The sequence below is a fragment of the Callorhinus ursinus genome, unplaced genomic scaffold (genome assembly GCF_003265705.2).
Source record: "Callorhinus ursinus isolate GAN/ISIS: 27379988/994484 unplaced genomic scaffold, GSC_fseal_2.0 scaffold11, whole genome shotgun sequence".
Taxonomy (NCBI): Eukaryota; Metazoa; Chordata; class Mammalia; order Carnivora; family Otariidae; genus Callorhinus; species Callorhinus ursinus.
Genome location: NW_027397073.1, coordinates 12,669,458 through 12,684,716, shown reverse-complemented (window position 1 = coordinate 12,684,716; position 15,259 = coordinate 12,669,458). Strand labels below are relative to the sequence as shown.

Sequence of the window (15,259 nt, the reverse complement as noted above, 5' to 3'; positions counted from 1 at the left end):
CCCCCCCCCCCCCCCGGCCGCCGCCCCCTAGCTGCAACAACCAGAAAGGTCTCCAGGCCTTCCTCTGTGGGAAGGCAAAACTCAGCCCTGGTGAGAAGCCCCGCCTTAGAGGGCTGCAGGCCCGCCCCAAAGGCCCGGAGTTCCACTTCCCTCCACTCACCCTCACCTGAGCATCACAAGAATGCCGCGTGTCCACCTGCCCCGCCACTTGACCTTCACAGAAACAGAGGCTTCCTTTGGAGGCCCACGTCCTGGTGCGAGGGCCCCTCTCCTGCTCTGCTCAGGAACTGCAAACCGGTGGATTTCATAACCTCACAGGGGCTCTGCGCCCAGAGTCCTGACTTCCTGGCCAACCAGAGATTCAGGTAAAAGTGTTTGCCCAGAGGCAGCTCTGGGGCAGAGGTGCAAACTCTGGTGGAGACTCTGCTCTCCAGCTTCTTGTCTCCTCTCCTCTGAGCTGGCTGCTCAGCGGGGGAAAAAGCCACAGCAGCTCCTTCTGTGAACATGAACCCGGGGGCCACCCTCCTTCCAATTCAGATGGCAAGTTCTGGAGTTAACTAAGAAAGCCTCTGCACAAATAAACAATTAAGTTAATTGTGGTTCTGACATTTTTTCCCCCCTCAGGAATTAAGTACCCAAATGGTGCTAGGCTTCCAGGCTGTGCCTCCATCCAGAAAAAAACCAGAATGCAAGAAGCTGAAGGAATGGGTTCCAAGGCCCTTTATTTTTTAAGCGAGGAAACAGAGCCTCAAAGAAGTGAAGTGCCATGCAGCAGAGAAGCCAGGACCAGACACATCACCTTGCCTTATTTAAAACAAAGTTCCCCACACTCCCCTCCATCCAGCGGGGCAGGAGGAACACGGTCACCGGGAAGGCAGGCCCGGATGGCATCCCCAGAGTGCGTGTCACCAAGTATTTCTATACCTCAAGAGATGGCTTATTTCATGGAAACCCTTTGCCTGGAGCTGGTCTGTAAAAACCATGCAAGGGGCAACCGAACAGAGTCCCTTAGAGGGCACCTATGCCGGGCTCTGTGGCGTAATGTTTGCAGTGAAAATTCGTATTAGCTGTTTTCAGCTTTAACCTTAAACTCCAGCTGGTTTTATCTTCTCTCACTTATTAGACTGTAACTCTGTGCATGGTGTAAAGGTCACACCTGTGTTTATGTGCCATATGCCATCAAAATACCATGAAGAGAACACTATGTGGTCTCTATCAGAAGATCAAAAAAGAAGGGGAGAGGCAGCCTTTGCTCCTAAGTCAGGCCCATTGGGTCCTTCTTGAACACTGCAACAGGCCCGTGTCCTCTGTGGCTACCAGTGGTTTACTTCTGGGCGAAGCACACACTGTTTATTGACAGAGAAACAAACAGGCACCTGTCCGGTTTCAGGGTGACTAGGGAGTTTCCAATCTGGATATGACAAAACTTTTACCCTGTACCCAAACATTCTTTTCTTTTATTTTTAAAGCCAAAATTAGAAAGAAAACAAACATAGAGGGCTCAGCGTAGCAGGAAAAAGAAACTCAGAAGTCAAGACCTTTCATAAGAAAAGCTCCGACCGGGTCTAAACTCACCTGGCCTAGAATCTAGGGTTTCTTTGAGGAGGGAACAGGCTGTGTGTCCCAGCGGCCTGGGAGGCTGGCTGTCCTGAGTCCCCAGGTAGGAGGTCTCCCCAGTTTCCCACGCTGGAGGAGTGGATTGTGAGGATGTTGGGGGAGAGAGGAAGTCAGAGAGAGTTGCTGGAGGAGTATTTTTTCTTGTCTAACCTAGCAGTGCCTTGAGGTGTAATTAATAAGTAACTGCCGAGAGCAACTCTGCAGTGAAGTCCTTAGCCCACCGCCCCCCGTCTGTCTGCTGGTGCAGAAATCACCTGATACCGTTTACCTGGCCACCCAGTGACCTGACCCTAGCGCGGGCTTTGCTAATTAGCATAGTCCCTCAGAGCCCAGCCTTGGGATTGGCTGTCTCACGCTCCCCACATTCCAAGCATCAGTCTGTGCTGGGCCCTCCGAGCCCCTCAGGCAGCCTGCCAGCCAGTCACAGGTGCAGTAAGATCGCCCTTCCTGCGGAGGGGCCCCTTCTACCTGCTGGCCCCACGATGGCCCTGTCCAGGTGGGGGCACGTCGCACACCAGCCTGTCCCAGCCCCAGAATCCAAGGCCTACAGCCTTAACTTCAAGAAGGCATCTTCTGAAGCTATGTGGGGAAAAAAAGCATTTTGCTTTAAAATAAGCTGGCATTGCATTGACTTGAAAACAGGTCAGTCGGCTTCGATTAAGCCAGGCTGTAACTGGAACTGACATGTACATTAACACAAAATGTCAATAGATATTTATACAGCTGCCTGTCTACCCCCCATACAGCGGTGAGTCATTAGTTCATGGGAGAGTCATCAGCTTATGAAAGGTACTGGATATGTTAATTATTTTAAATCATGTGAATATGGATTTCTGCTCTGTGTATCTACTTTAAAACCAAGTATCTATATGAGACCCTTTTCCCCTCAAGCAGTGCAAACCAAGTTTTCATCCCTCAGCTCTGTCCAGGCAGCCCCATGCTCTAGAGAGCCAGGATCATGCCAGAGGCAGGGCTGGGCAGAGTGATTTTCACTAAACTCACAAAAACACAACTGAAAGAGAACTATTCTTAAGAAAAACTCATGTACCATAAAAGGGGAATTTCCAGAAGGCTCTGATATTAGCAATTTGCCCTTCCATTCCCTTCCTCTCTAGTTTCAAGATGAGATGATGACAAAAGAAAGACTTTCAGAAAAAAAAAACAACACAACAACCACCATGAAACTCTGTATACAAACGTGTAAACGGACACAGTGTAACTTGTGGGAATTTCCACACCTGCTCTGATTCGCCATGAAAAGGAGGAAAAGCAAGGGTACCTTTGCCCCCACTCGCCCACATTCAGACATAATCATTAACTCCGTTTTCTTGCTTTAAAATAAATATCACAACTTATGGAGTACAAGTTTTCTTTTTCTTGTGGGGCAAAAGTAGTTTTTCCAAAGTAAGTTCCGAAGTGGGTGTTTTTAGAAGCAGAGAGAGCTGGGAATTTTCTCAAAAGTAGCACAAGTATGGATGGTTCTCCTTTTGCTTTCCAGTTTTACATAGGCATTTAAGGCCAAGATGTGCTGGCGAATTTCAGTAGAACGTTCCAGAGGGAGGGAAAGCACTCCATCTCAGGGGGTGAGTGGACATTTATTGGGCATTCACTGCTTGCAGGCCTGGGATATTAGGTACTGTGGGGGAGTCATATTCAGGCAATAGAAGACAAAATCCAATTGAACAGGGAAATGAGCCAAACGAAAATGGACATAAAGATAAAAAAAAAAAACCCACATATGAAAACACAGACGCGTGCACATAGCCAGCTGTCGTGTCTATAAGCTGGGCTGAATCTGCTCACCTTGCAAAGATTTCCCGCACAGTGGGGACTGCCCACATAACACACATTTTTTAGTTTCTGCTGGAGGACCCTTATGTTTCTAGATCTCTTTAAATGGGGTCATTTACATCACACCCACTTGTTATTTTTTCCTAAACTCACGCCGCTTTATTATTTTAAAAATTCCCATCAAGGTATCATTTACATACAGCAAAATGAACACGTTTTCTGTGTACCATTTGGTGAATTTTGACAAAAGCATACACCCCTGGAATGTACTCCCCCATCAAGATAGGCAGCATTTCCATCCTCCCAGAAAGATCCCTTGAAGCCACTTTGTTTTTAAATTATTTGCATCTGAATGTTTTTGCGTGGAGATTATCAAAGCCAAATGTGTGGGAAGAAAGGCTAATCATCCATCATCTCCTACAAACACAGGTAGTGGAGGTTCTGAAGCCGGTGCGGGAGCCTGCACAGGCACGTTTGCCCGGGATGGGTGCTTTTATTAAATGCCAAGGGGCTTTTCAGGGACAGGCACGCAGGCCCCTCTCAGCAACCCGGTTGGCTGGCGCTTGATCATGGAACAGATTGCATGGGTTTTTCTGGTTTTGTTCTTTAGGCATCGGGGTTTACATGTTTAGAAAGAGGGAAGTTGAGGCTCAGTAGTCAAATGGACCATAGTCTCAAAGGAGCAAACGCTCTCCGATTAGGAGGGTGCAAGCAAGCACGGCTCAGAGCACAGCACGCCTTTCCAAAATTCTGTTGCAACATCATCAGAGGGAGTTCACATGACCAGGCAAATTAGAAATTTTCTTAACATTTCCTGTTTCCCAAATTTCAGAGACCAGCAGGGAATGTCTGGCCCAGAGTAAGGGACAGTGCTTTGACATGGTGTTGTCCTGCTGGCCTGTCCACGGGGGGAGGGGCTGGGCTGGGAGCAAAACCAAGGCCCAGTGTACTTCCTTTGGGGTGGGAGCGGGGGGTACCCTTGCTCCAGGGAACCGACCTGGCAGAGGGACCAGGAGTGGAAGGCCAGGCTGAGCAGCCGACAGGCCCCTCTACCGTTCTGGGCGTTCGTTTCTCATGTGAGGCTGAGCTACTTCATGGACGTTCGGACTGTAGGTCTTCAAAGCAAACACAGAATGAAAAAAAATCCTAAAATATTATGCAGGAAGTAGTTTTTTGTGTTTTTGTTTGTTTGTTTGTTTTAAATCACTTTTCCAAAATGGTACCCTGAGGTAATCCTTTCTTAAATCCCCCAGCAATCAAAACAATGTGGTTGCAAAAGTTTACAACTTTAGAACCTTTCAAAGGTCACCTCCCTGCCTCACACCCTCTCGCATAAGAGCATAACGGATATTTTGAGTCACATGTATTGTTCTTTGTTCATTTGCATTTGGTGAAATCCCTCTTTTGGACCAATTTAGTAAGTGGTGCCTTGGGCTCCCTTGGTGATTGTTCTCTTGTCTTGTATATATATTTTTTATGTCAAAAAAATGTAGACCCCCAGCAAAAAAAAAATTGCAGGTGCAACCTCTGTCCCTTCTACTTTCTTTTTGCTCAGATGGTTTTTCCATCTTGCTTGGGCTGGAATTCCTTCTCCTTCACAGCGAACGAAGCCCTTCAAGGCTCCGATGAAGTCCCTGTCCTCCACGATGCTCTTAGACCTTTCTCTCCTTGGCCTCTCCCTACCTGACCTCTGGTGGAAGGGACATACTTTTCCATACTTCAGTCTCCCTTGGTGTGGTCTCCACCACTAGCCCGAGTTATGGAAGCGTTCTAGTGCCAATTACAAAGCAAGCCCGTACAAGAAAGATTGGCTAACTCGAAAATTTATCCTAAGCACTAACTGCCCCAGCACAGGGGTTTCCACCGAGGGAGATTCTCCAAATACAACGTATGGCAAGGAGCTCTGGGCCCGGCACCCCTTCTTCCCACCAGATGCACAGTGCAAGCCAGCTGCCACGGGAGGCCTGAGGGCCTGCTCCCTCCCCCGGCTCCGCGTGTAAGCCAGCCGCGCTGGCTTTTAGAAACATATTTCTTGCTCCATGAGTAATTTAAAAGTGAGTCATGCTCAGTTTCACCAGCCGGTACATGTGACCCACAGTGCTGGTTAAGTGTATCTATAGATGTGTAAACCAAAGCAGTTCTTAGAACACAGATTTCCCCCTCCCACGTGCTGTTTATTTCCCTTCACTTCGCAGGGGCTGAGCGATAGGATACAGATGAGCTCTGAGTACTGCCTTCTCCTCACTCCCGCCTGGGACAGCCCCGCAGAGGAAACAAAGCTCAGCATCCAGCGAGAGAAAATAAAAGGTCCTGAGGAGGAAAAGAGGCAGGCGAACGACCTAATAAACTTATTTTGTATTAGTAGACTATCAAGAAGCTCTGAGAAAAACCCATAAAAATCTAATGCGATGAAGATCCACATAAACAAAAGCTACTCTGAGTTGTTTCTTTCTGTCCTTGCAGATTTTAGACTTAAAGAAGTACAGCTCCATCTCTCTCTCTCTCTCTCTCTCTCTCTCTCTCTCTCTCACACACACACACACACACACACACACACACGCACGCACATGCATGCACACGACCCACCGTATCCGCATTTCTAAAACAGAAAAACATTCCTGGGATCTGCTGTGGTCTGACTTGATAACTCACGCATATTAGCATGTTTTTATTTCTCCAGCTTGTCTTTATTCTTCTATCACTGGAGAAGGTGCAAGGCCCAGCTCAGGGACATGATTGTTGCAGGAAGGACGTCGGGTGACACAGCTGCCAAGCACTCTAGATAGTGTTTCCTACCTCCTTCTCACTTCCTTTTTTCTATTAAACCAAATGAAAAACTCCTTTGCCGGCTATCTTCCCATGGACGTCGCCACTTCTGCGATCCTTCATTATGTCTGCTCCCCGGTTTTATTTTGCTACTGGTTATAGAATAAGTCATGCCTCGGGCGCCTGGGTGGCTCAGTTGGTTGGGCGACTGCCTTCGGCTCAGGTCATGATCCTGGAGTCCCGGGATCGAGTCCCACATCGGGCTCCCTGCTCAGCAGGGAGTCTGCTTCTCCCTCTGACCCTCCCCCCTCTCGTGCTCTCTATCTCTCATTCTCTCTCTCTCAAATAAATAAATAAATCTTTAAAAAAAAAAAAAAAGAATAAGTCATGCCTCTCCAGTTTGATGGCAAGTTCTCTGAGGCGGGGAAGGAGGAATTTGACCCTGCATATCCCCATAGCACCTAGCCCACTGCGATGGGCAAATCAAACTTCCAGATCAAAAGAAATGCTATTCTTTTATTTTTGCCAAAACAGCATAACAGGCAAGGTTTGCCTCATTTTTAGCCCTCTGTTAACTGAGACTGCAGGCCAGCTGAAAGGCAGACTTTCTCGCTCATCCTAGTCGGAGGTTTTGTGGAAAGGAATAAATATATGGACTCTTCAACAAGAGGACAAATACAGACAATGAGAGGCACGTACATGGCCCCATGAACAAGCATCGATTTAAGCATTCAACAAGTATCAGTTCACCTGAACTTCATATCGACCCAAGGAAGGAGGTGGTGTTATCATCCTCACTTCACACACGAGGACAGAGGCCGAGTAGGTAAGTCAGACCGAGCTGGATTCAAACACAGGCCACGTGGGTCCTCTGTGCTCCCGGGGGCTCTGCTGCATTCGTGTTCTAGCTGTGTGCTTCATCTTGTTCTCTACACGGATACCTGCTTGCGCGAACGCGTACTAAAAACCACCGTCGCTCAAGTCCATGTATAGAGAACTAATGATTAGATGTCATCTGCCAGGGAAACTTGAAAAAGAAGTATGGCAGTACGGGAGCCAAGTAAATAGCATCTTCCTGGAAGTGCAGGGAGACAACTCTTACCAGTCCACCCTGGAGAACCCGCTAAATGGCGCTACCCATGCTCCGTGGAGATACCAGGTTCAAATCTCTGGACAACCTAGAGGTAAGGATCCCCTTCAGACCAATATTTTACTATATACACCCAACAGAGTCTTCCCAAATCCCTAATTTCTCAACAGACAGAAACTCAATACAGCCCAACTCATAGCTGCAGTTGGATTTGTTTACTGTGTTTTAAATATGATTCTCAAGCAAGCCCGCACATGGCAGGCTTGAGAACTCCAGATTAGGTACAAGAAGAAAAACCTCATCCTGGTGGTCAAATCATGGCAGGAAATGATGCCACCAGCAATTATTCATGTATTAGCAGTTGCTTAAGTACCATAAGGCTTTTAGGGGAAAAGACTGGGAGGCAGTGGTTGGAAATGCAGCCCCATTATTAATGTAGTCAAGCTATTCAGCTGGATTCAATAAAGCAAAAAGCCCTGCCCAGACCAGTGTCTGTAGTAGAAGATGCTAAGAGCTGGGTTTTTTGTTTTTTGTTTTTTTTTTAATCTGGCTTTATTGAATCCAGGCTTGATACACAGAATTCCTTCTTCTTGAATGGCTGAAAAACCATCCCATGCATTTTAAGCCATGGGAGAGAAAATGGACTGAAGTTGTGTCAAGAAAGCACAGTTAGATTTAAGGGAGAGAACTTCATAACATTCGAGGCGATCAAAACCTTGGTAGCCCTCTGGATATATTGTCAAGACAGGCTGTGAAATCCTCTTATCAATTCAGCTCAGGTTAAAAACCATGACTGGGAGCCTCCCGTGGTCCCGGCCCCACGCAGGTCCTGTGGGGCTCCGGGCACAGCAAGGTGAACAAAATGTAACCCCAGCTCCTGAGGATCTCACCACCCAGGGAAGGAAGCAGGAGTCTGCCCTGACTAGCACTGGCAGACACGTTCCGGGTTGGATGAACATCTTTGGTATCTCTGTTTGTGTGTCTGTCCCTCTCCGCAGTCTTACTGCTATCACTTTCCATGTCTCTGGCTCTTCACTGTTTTAGGACTGTTTTGTCCCCATCTCCCAGACCCCAAGCCTCAGACCTCTCTGGCCTGGGGAGCCCACAGGCATCTTCTGTGTTTATCCCTCCAAGCACATCATTGGCCGGCTGCAGCTGCCTCCACTCCCCTGCTCGGTGGCCCAATTCACCCTGCTCAGTAATGCCGAGAGGCCTTTCTGATCCCCATCTCTCTTGCAGAGTTGGCTGCAGAACCTGACGAGAAGCCATGAGAGGAGTCTACTCCTTGGGTGAGGCCATTAGGCCAACTGCGCCATATTCACCTGCTCAACAATTTCCTGAGCGCCAAGAGCCCAGGTACAGAGGGCAAGTAAAGAATGATTCGGTAAGACTGTCCTCCAGGACTTTTTATGATCTAGCGAAGGAATAAAAAAGACCTCAGCCCAAGGGAAAGCACAAATAAACTATATGACAATGTTAAAAACAGCAACGACTCCCAGGAAGGGTCTAATTGGTCCAGACTGTTATCATTGAAAAGCAATGCCCCCAATGGGCAGAGTCCTTGTTTCAGATCGCCTTCCAGGCTGTCCTATCTACGTGTGAGCAAGTCCGTCGTCATTTTGTTAAATCAGGTACCTCAATCCAACATGGGTTATGGATGTGCCTGGAGGCCCACAAGACACAATGCCAGGAGCTCATCACCCTCTGCAGAAAGGATCTGCGGTGTGGTGGGCACGCAGGGCTTTATACACAGCCCTGTACCGTGGCCCCAGGCAGAGAAAGCTAATAGGAGAAGAGGGACACCAGGAGGTGCTAAGGAGGAGAGAGACAGCTCTAAGGGAAGGAGAAGAATATTCTCTACAGGCGGAGAAACTTGGCCAAACCTTGGATGGGGCCTTGAAAGATGAGAGGATTTGGATCTGGGAAGGGATGGTGGTCACTCCAGACAGATTGGCTGCCAGGGACTCTGGAGGGGCAGGGCTAATGCATGCATATCTTGCCTGGCTCAGGAATGCAATCTTGGACATTGAAGGTCCCTGGGGAGTGATGTCCCTAGCATTATACTCTGTCACTTCCCATTGTCCTACAATCCAGCCAGCTCCCATTCCTTCCCATTCCCTTCACAGTGACCCTTCCAGGCTAGGATGTTGGTGACACCTTTTTCCAGGTCCCAGGGCTTCCTGGCAAGCTGAATTGCCAGCTGGCTTTTGCCCGTTTCCCTTAACCTGCCCTGATGGCGTTGGGAGCTGGTGCTTTCACTCCCACACCTCTTGTCAGCCATTGTGTGGCAACAGTAGAAAGAGAGCCAGATGAGATAGAACAGACTCTGTGATGGAACATACACAGAGGACACACTGGCTGGGAACATTTGCATAAGGTACACTAATAGTCCCTGACCCAGAAGATACCCTGAAGTGTGTCACACCAGCTTGCACTGGCCAAGACTAGGCAATAGTACCCAGATCGTGGAAAATGTATATATATATAAATGTCTATATATATATATGTCTATATATGTGTATGTATATATATATATATATAAAAACAATGAATTCAAATGAAATGTATTTGGGGGGAAATAATTTCAGAGCCAAGGAGCATTATAATGAGTTGGTGTTCTTAGAAAGGTGTCAAACAGAGATAAGTATTAACAAATCCTTCTAATCCTGGGCAGATTATACAATCATATTGACTTTGAGTGCAACAGTTTACAGAGGGGAAATGGGACATCAGATAGGTTAAGTCTGGGTGGGAAACGTTAAGGACTGAAGCATTAGGAATGATGCGCTCCTTAAAGGATCTGAATTCATACTGGTTGACCTACTTACCTCTTTCCCGCCCTCCCTCCCTCCCTCCCTCCCTCCCTCCCTTCCATGGAGCGAGGTCCTGAGCTAGATGCTGAGACGACACGCGAGAATAAGATACGATTCTTGTCTAATGTAGCCCGCACTCCAGCCAGGGAGACCAACAGCTAACAAATTCTCACGTTGAAACACAATAAGGTGCTACGGTAGAGGTATGTGGAAAATGCTCCAGGAGCATGAAGGAGGGTGGCATCTGTTTCAAAGGGACTCCTCTGGCATATAATTCTATAATTAATATTTCTCATGTGTCTGACTGCTTGGGGCTTAACTGTCTTTCACAGTTACCTTTTCTCTCTCTCTTTGTCTCTGTCTCCCTCTTTCTCTCCCTCTCCCTCATTCCCTTTCTTCACCCACCATCTGTTTGTCCATTACCTCCCTCTTTATCTATCTATCGTCTATCTGTGGAACATTTTAGACCATACAACTTTCTAGACAGGTTCCTTTTCTTGCTGTTGGGACAGCCTAGCTACCAAAGATCATTTTGCCAACGTGAAAGTTGACAAAGGGAGTTTGCAGTTCCTTCTCTGCAGGACTTAAAACAGGATTGTTCTCATCTGGCTGGGATGGTTGGGTGGTCTTGCCTAAAGGCAGCAGGGCCAACCAGAGGACTTTTCAAGGGCTCCTGGACATCCTTGTTTCCCTTGTGGCCAAGAACCTGTAAGTCTCTTTGGACCCCGAGCTGCTGCTACCCTTTCAGCACGGGACTTGGCTGCCGAGGCCAAAAGCTGAGGTGAGGAATGGCGGCCCTGGAGGGTACATTTCCATGGTCTGAGAGGTCATTGTTGCAGCTGGCTGCCATTCTAAGAGAGACCGTCAACTCTGCACTGAGAATCACACCAGGGTTATAATCATCCATAACGGACATCAAGAGCCAAAAATCCCTGAAATGCTTGAACTCAGAATTTTGTTATGTAGCTTGCATTTCCTAATGCCCTAAAGCTTCTGATCTGTTTCCAGTTGGAGGGAAATGTAAACAGCTCCGCTCGCTGGTAAATTTGGCCTCTGTAGCATAAATTTCCAAAGGTTCCCTCATGTCCTGTTGAGTAAAAAGTCCTCGTGGAATGTCAATGATTTTTAGGTGCTCTGCATATCCCTGGGAAGGGGAAAGGTAATCTGAGGATGGTATCTAGAAACAATGCCGACCAATGGTCACTGCGCTTTCTCTACAAGAACCCAGATCAAACAGGGGAATGTAAACACCATTTCATACACACTGAGCAGGCTCAGTGGTCATGAGTCTTTATTTTGGGGCCTTAACTGTCTTTGACTAGAGCTGCTTATTGGCCCACAGGCAGTGAATCCGGAGGCCTGATTCTGAGGTTCTGGTTTGCCTTCTTGGATTCTTAAAGTCTGACAAGGGCTGCCCGGGTCTACAGGCATAGGCAGGCACCCAAAACAATCTAGTGACATTCATTCCCTAACTGATTCCTTGACGGGCTTCTCTGGATCTGTCAGAAGCAACCAGCCCTTGTTTTCCAAATTAAATGCAGACAAGAGTTGCATTTTCTTTTCGGGATAGATACCAGTGGACATCATCAAGGTAATTTCAATCCGCTTTTAAATGTTACCTTTGGGGAGAACAGAGATGATCTTTTTTATATTCTTTCACATTTTTCAATGTAAACTCATATAATCAATCGCCATGTTCTGATTATAACCACCTGAGAGGAAGCCTGACATGGTGGCTGATCCTGGCTCAGGCACAAACTAGGGCGTGGTCTTGGGCAACGTGCTAAATGTGTCCCTGTGCCTCAGTTTCTTCATCTGTAAAGTGGAGCTAAGGATAGGACCTACCTCATTCAGTCCTTGTGAGGATTAAATGAGTTATTACATGTAACACGCTTAAAGTAGGTACCCGGAACATGGTAAGCACTCTGTGTTAGCTATTAGTATTATTATCGAGAATGAATAAATCACAGAGCTAATCAAAACTGAGCAGATGAGGCAGCATCTAGGAACCTGGGTTTTAAATGAGATGCAAAGAGCTGGAATGGTCCCTGGGCATAGTAAGTGCCTGATGTTCACAATTTATACCTTGGGCACCTGGTCCTACTTTTATTTTGAATTATTGTTTACGACCTTCACTTACCCTTGCAGAGCTCTATGGAAGCACGTTACATTTTGCTTCCTCTCTACCACCTTTGATGTTCAGGGAGAAAAGGCACAGACCCCAGCCCCACGTCGGAGGGAATCCTCCACTAACAAAAAGTTTGGTTCTGGTATAAACATCGTGATCAGTTCTTCTCTTCGTTTTTATTCCTGAAAGAAAGTGGCACACCTAAGATCGAGAAAAATTCTCTTGCAGCCTGTATGTTACAGCCTCACCATTAAAACCCACCAATGCCAAAAACACCAATTCCACCTGAACATTTTGGGTGTTATTTGTTTAAACATGTTTGTTTTCTTAGTGAAGCTAAAAATATTTTCCTGTGGTGTTTCTGAAGGGACATTTAGACTAAAATAAAAATAAAAATAAATGATATGTTTAAAAAAGTTATATTCATCAGACCTGGGACAAAGTATAGAAAATGGGTGGAGGAAGTGAATGTTAGGACCTGTGTAGTAGTTTTCCTATTTTGGTTGCTCTAAATAGACGTGGAAAAACACATTGAAAGAAAAAAGACTATCTCCACCCTGTACAAGTGAGGAATGAAAAAACATTTACTCATATTGGAGTTAAGCTTCTAAATAAATTAGTACGTGTCCATGTAATATTTTTTCCTGTTATTATATATCAAACCCTGTTCCTATGAACTATAATAATTACATGAAACTGCTATTTTGTACCAGACTTTTTATCATTGGGGGTACAGTCTTGACAAAAGGACCAGAGAAATTTCAGGGAGTGGTGATTATAAAGAAATATTTATGGTAGAATACTGACTATAATAAAATTTGATTTGCAGTTTCTTTTTAAGTGAGAAAAACACAGTGACAATCTTAGCAAAGAAAGGGACATTGGACCCAGGGTTTTCTCCCGTGGATAAGAGAAATCCTTTATTAGGAAATTTCACCTTTGGGGAATCCATTATTCCCTCAAAATATCAGGCTAAATTTCCTCTGTTTGTGAATTTTTCTGGGGAGAAAGCACATAGCTTTAATTTAATCCTCAAAGAGATACAGATACGAATATTGATCATATACACACACGTTTAATTTTGTGGAATGCCATTAAGAACCACAGAGCAACCCCCTTTAAAAAATGTTTATTGTCTGCCATTTCACCGAAGAGGTCACACTGAACCACAAATCAAAGTTAAGGGAGACCTTGACATTCTACAGAAGTCTGCCATATTATGTCCAAAGTCACCTTCCTCAAATAGAATCTTCATTCAAAAGGCTGACATTGAGTGGTCCTTCAGTCACTTTCCAAGGTTCAAGTACGTTTCATTCCCTAGAACTTCAGGAAGCCAAGTCGTCAGCACTCATGGAAAATACTGGGTAAGAATGTCCAAGCTTCACCATTGCACTCATCCTCCTTTGCTGAGCCTCGAAGGATAGAAGCTAATTTGAAGATTCTTCATTTGTCAGCTGATGAAAAAACTGTATATAGAGAATGTATCCTAAATTCAACTTGGAAAGGGCAGCCACACAAACGCCATGGTGAAACAAGCTAACAGTGTGCTACTCTGTCTGCAAACTTTCACACAAATTATTTCCAGGAGTCATATTCCAAGTATTTAACAGCCAGCCCGGTGCGCACCCAGGCCAATCAGAGCCGACTTGAGCTGGCTGTAAACAGCGACCACAGCTGTGCCAGGCCATCCCAGGTGAATTCCAGCACTGGTTAGTTTATTTGAGGTCCCTAATGGTGCTAAATCTGTTTTGCCAATGGGTTTAAGAAGAAATTCAAAGGTGAGAGAGCTGAGCTCAGAGAAGTTGAGAGGTGGCCAGAACCAGCTGGCTACCAAATCACCAGAGATGAGATTTAAAGCAGATCCTTGGACCCCTGCTCTCCCCTCCCCCCCCCCTCTCCCCTCCCCCCACTCTGCAGGTGCCCAGAAATGTTCTCGGGGAGCCTAGCTTGCCTGGAGCCTGTGCCACAGGGGACAACGAAGCTACTGGGACCAGTCAGCAGTCTAATCGGCTTAGACACACCTTTAGAGCCTGCAGGACAAGTGATCCCTGCTCTCGACCTTTCTGTGGGGCTTGCACCTCTGCGAGCAGAGTGACCCGGGGCTGGTCAAGGGCACCAGCTTCGCCAGGATCTTCAAAGCCTGAGACGTGGGAAGCACTCACCAGAGACGTGACTTAGGATGATCGGAAGGGAGGTGACAGCTGTGGATGGCACTTTCAAGCAAAGGTACAGCTAAAAAATGATCTCGGCTCTAACTATGGACACGGTCGTTTGGTTGTGTACCTTCCCAGACGAGCCATTCCGTTTGCTCCTGTCAGCATTCTGCATGATCCACCAACAGGATATTCCTTTATGAGGATGGGGAGCAGTGGCGGGAACGGAATCGAGTGTTGAGAAAAGCCTGGTGATAAAATCGCTTACAGACTAGTCAGTATTTTCCATAATGATGAGATGCAGCCTGAGAAAAGTGGGTTTGTCTCTCATCCTTTCTTCACACCTTTCGGACACTAGAGACCCACTGAGTATGTGAGGGAGGCTTAGGGGGCCCACGTGGGTGGTCAGGTCCCTGGGGACCAGGGTTCTAGAACCTTCCTGCTGTTGACTCATGACAGGAAGTTTGTCTGCCTCGCAGGGTCCAGCGTGAGGAAGAGCTTGCTCAGGAAATGTTTGCTGATTGAATGAGTGAGTGAATGAATACGTGAAATAATGAATGATGAGTTAGTGAATAAGTGAGTGAGCGAGTGAGTGGTAGGTACGTCCAAGGACAGGAATACTCAGATTTCGGTCGGTTGCTGGGACCCCTCAGACAGAAGGTACCAGACATGCCTTTCCTAAGGGCAGGTGAAGTGCTAACCATCCAACCATAGTTTGCATGTCCCGTCGAATTCACCTCTACCAGCTGCCTCTCCACAAAATGAAGACTAGCACAACAAACACTTGACCCAAAAAAATCCAAAACACCTAGCCTGGGGCGTGTGATTGCAGGCAGAGGCCCCCTCCGTGGCAGTGTGCCAGAGGGTCCCCTTGCAGTCCTCTGAACACCCACCCTGGGCC

General features: G+C 46.8%; 1 protein-coding gene and 2 long non-coding RNA genes across 5 annotated transcripts in view; 2 read left to right on the top strand and 1 right to left on the bottom strand.

The window, feature by feature from the left end:
- The window catches only part of LOC112834898 (uncharacterized), a 6,642-nt gene extending 727 nt beyond the window's left edge, over positions 1 to 5,915 (top strand). Inside the window, exons 3-4 of the long non-coding RNA XR_003211059.2 lie at positions 32 to 365; positions 5,604 to 5,915. This is a non-coding gene — a long non-coding RNA (uncharacterized lncRNA). The remainder of the gene's footprint in view (positions 1 to 31; positions 366 to 5,603) is intronic.
- BCL2 (BCL2 apoptosis regulator) overlaps positions 1 to 15,259 on the bottom strand; it is a 235,803-nt gene that overhangs the window by 97,174 nt on the left and 123,370 nt on the right. Inside the window, exon 3 of one of the 3 annotated variants that reach the window (XM_025886343.2) lies at positions 13,171 to 13,671. The exons of the other annotated variants lie outside the window; for them this stretch is intronic. Coding sequence (XP_025742128.1) covers positions 13,633 to 13,671 — 39 coding nt within the window. The 3' untranslated portion in view covers positions 13,171 to 13,632. Of the gene's footprint in view, positions 1 to 13,170; positions 13,672 to 15,259 lie in introns of those variants that run through there. 3 annotated transcript variants of the gene reach the window in all.
- LOC112834899 (uncharacterized) lies at positions 6,574 to 9,727 on the top strand. Its single transcript, XR_003211060.2, has 3 exons — positions 6,574 to 7,000; positions 7,197 to 7,358; positions 8,504 to 9,727. It is a non-coding gene; the product is annotated as an uncharacterized lncRNA (long non-coding RNA).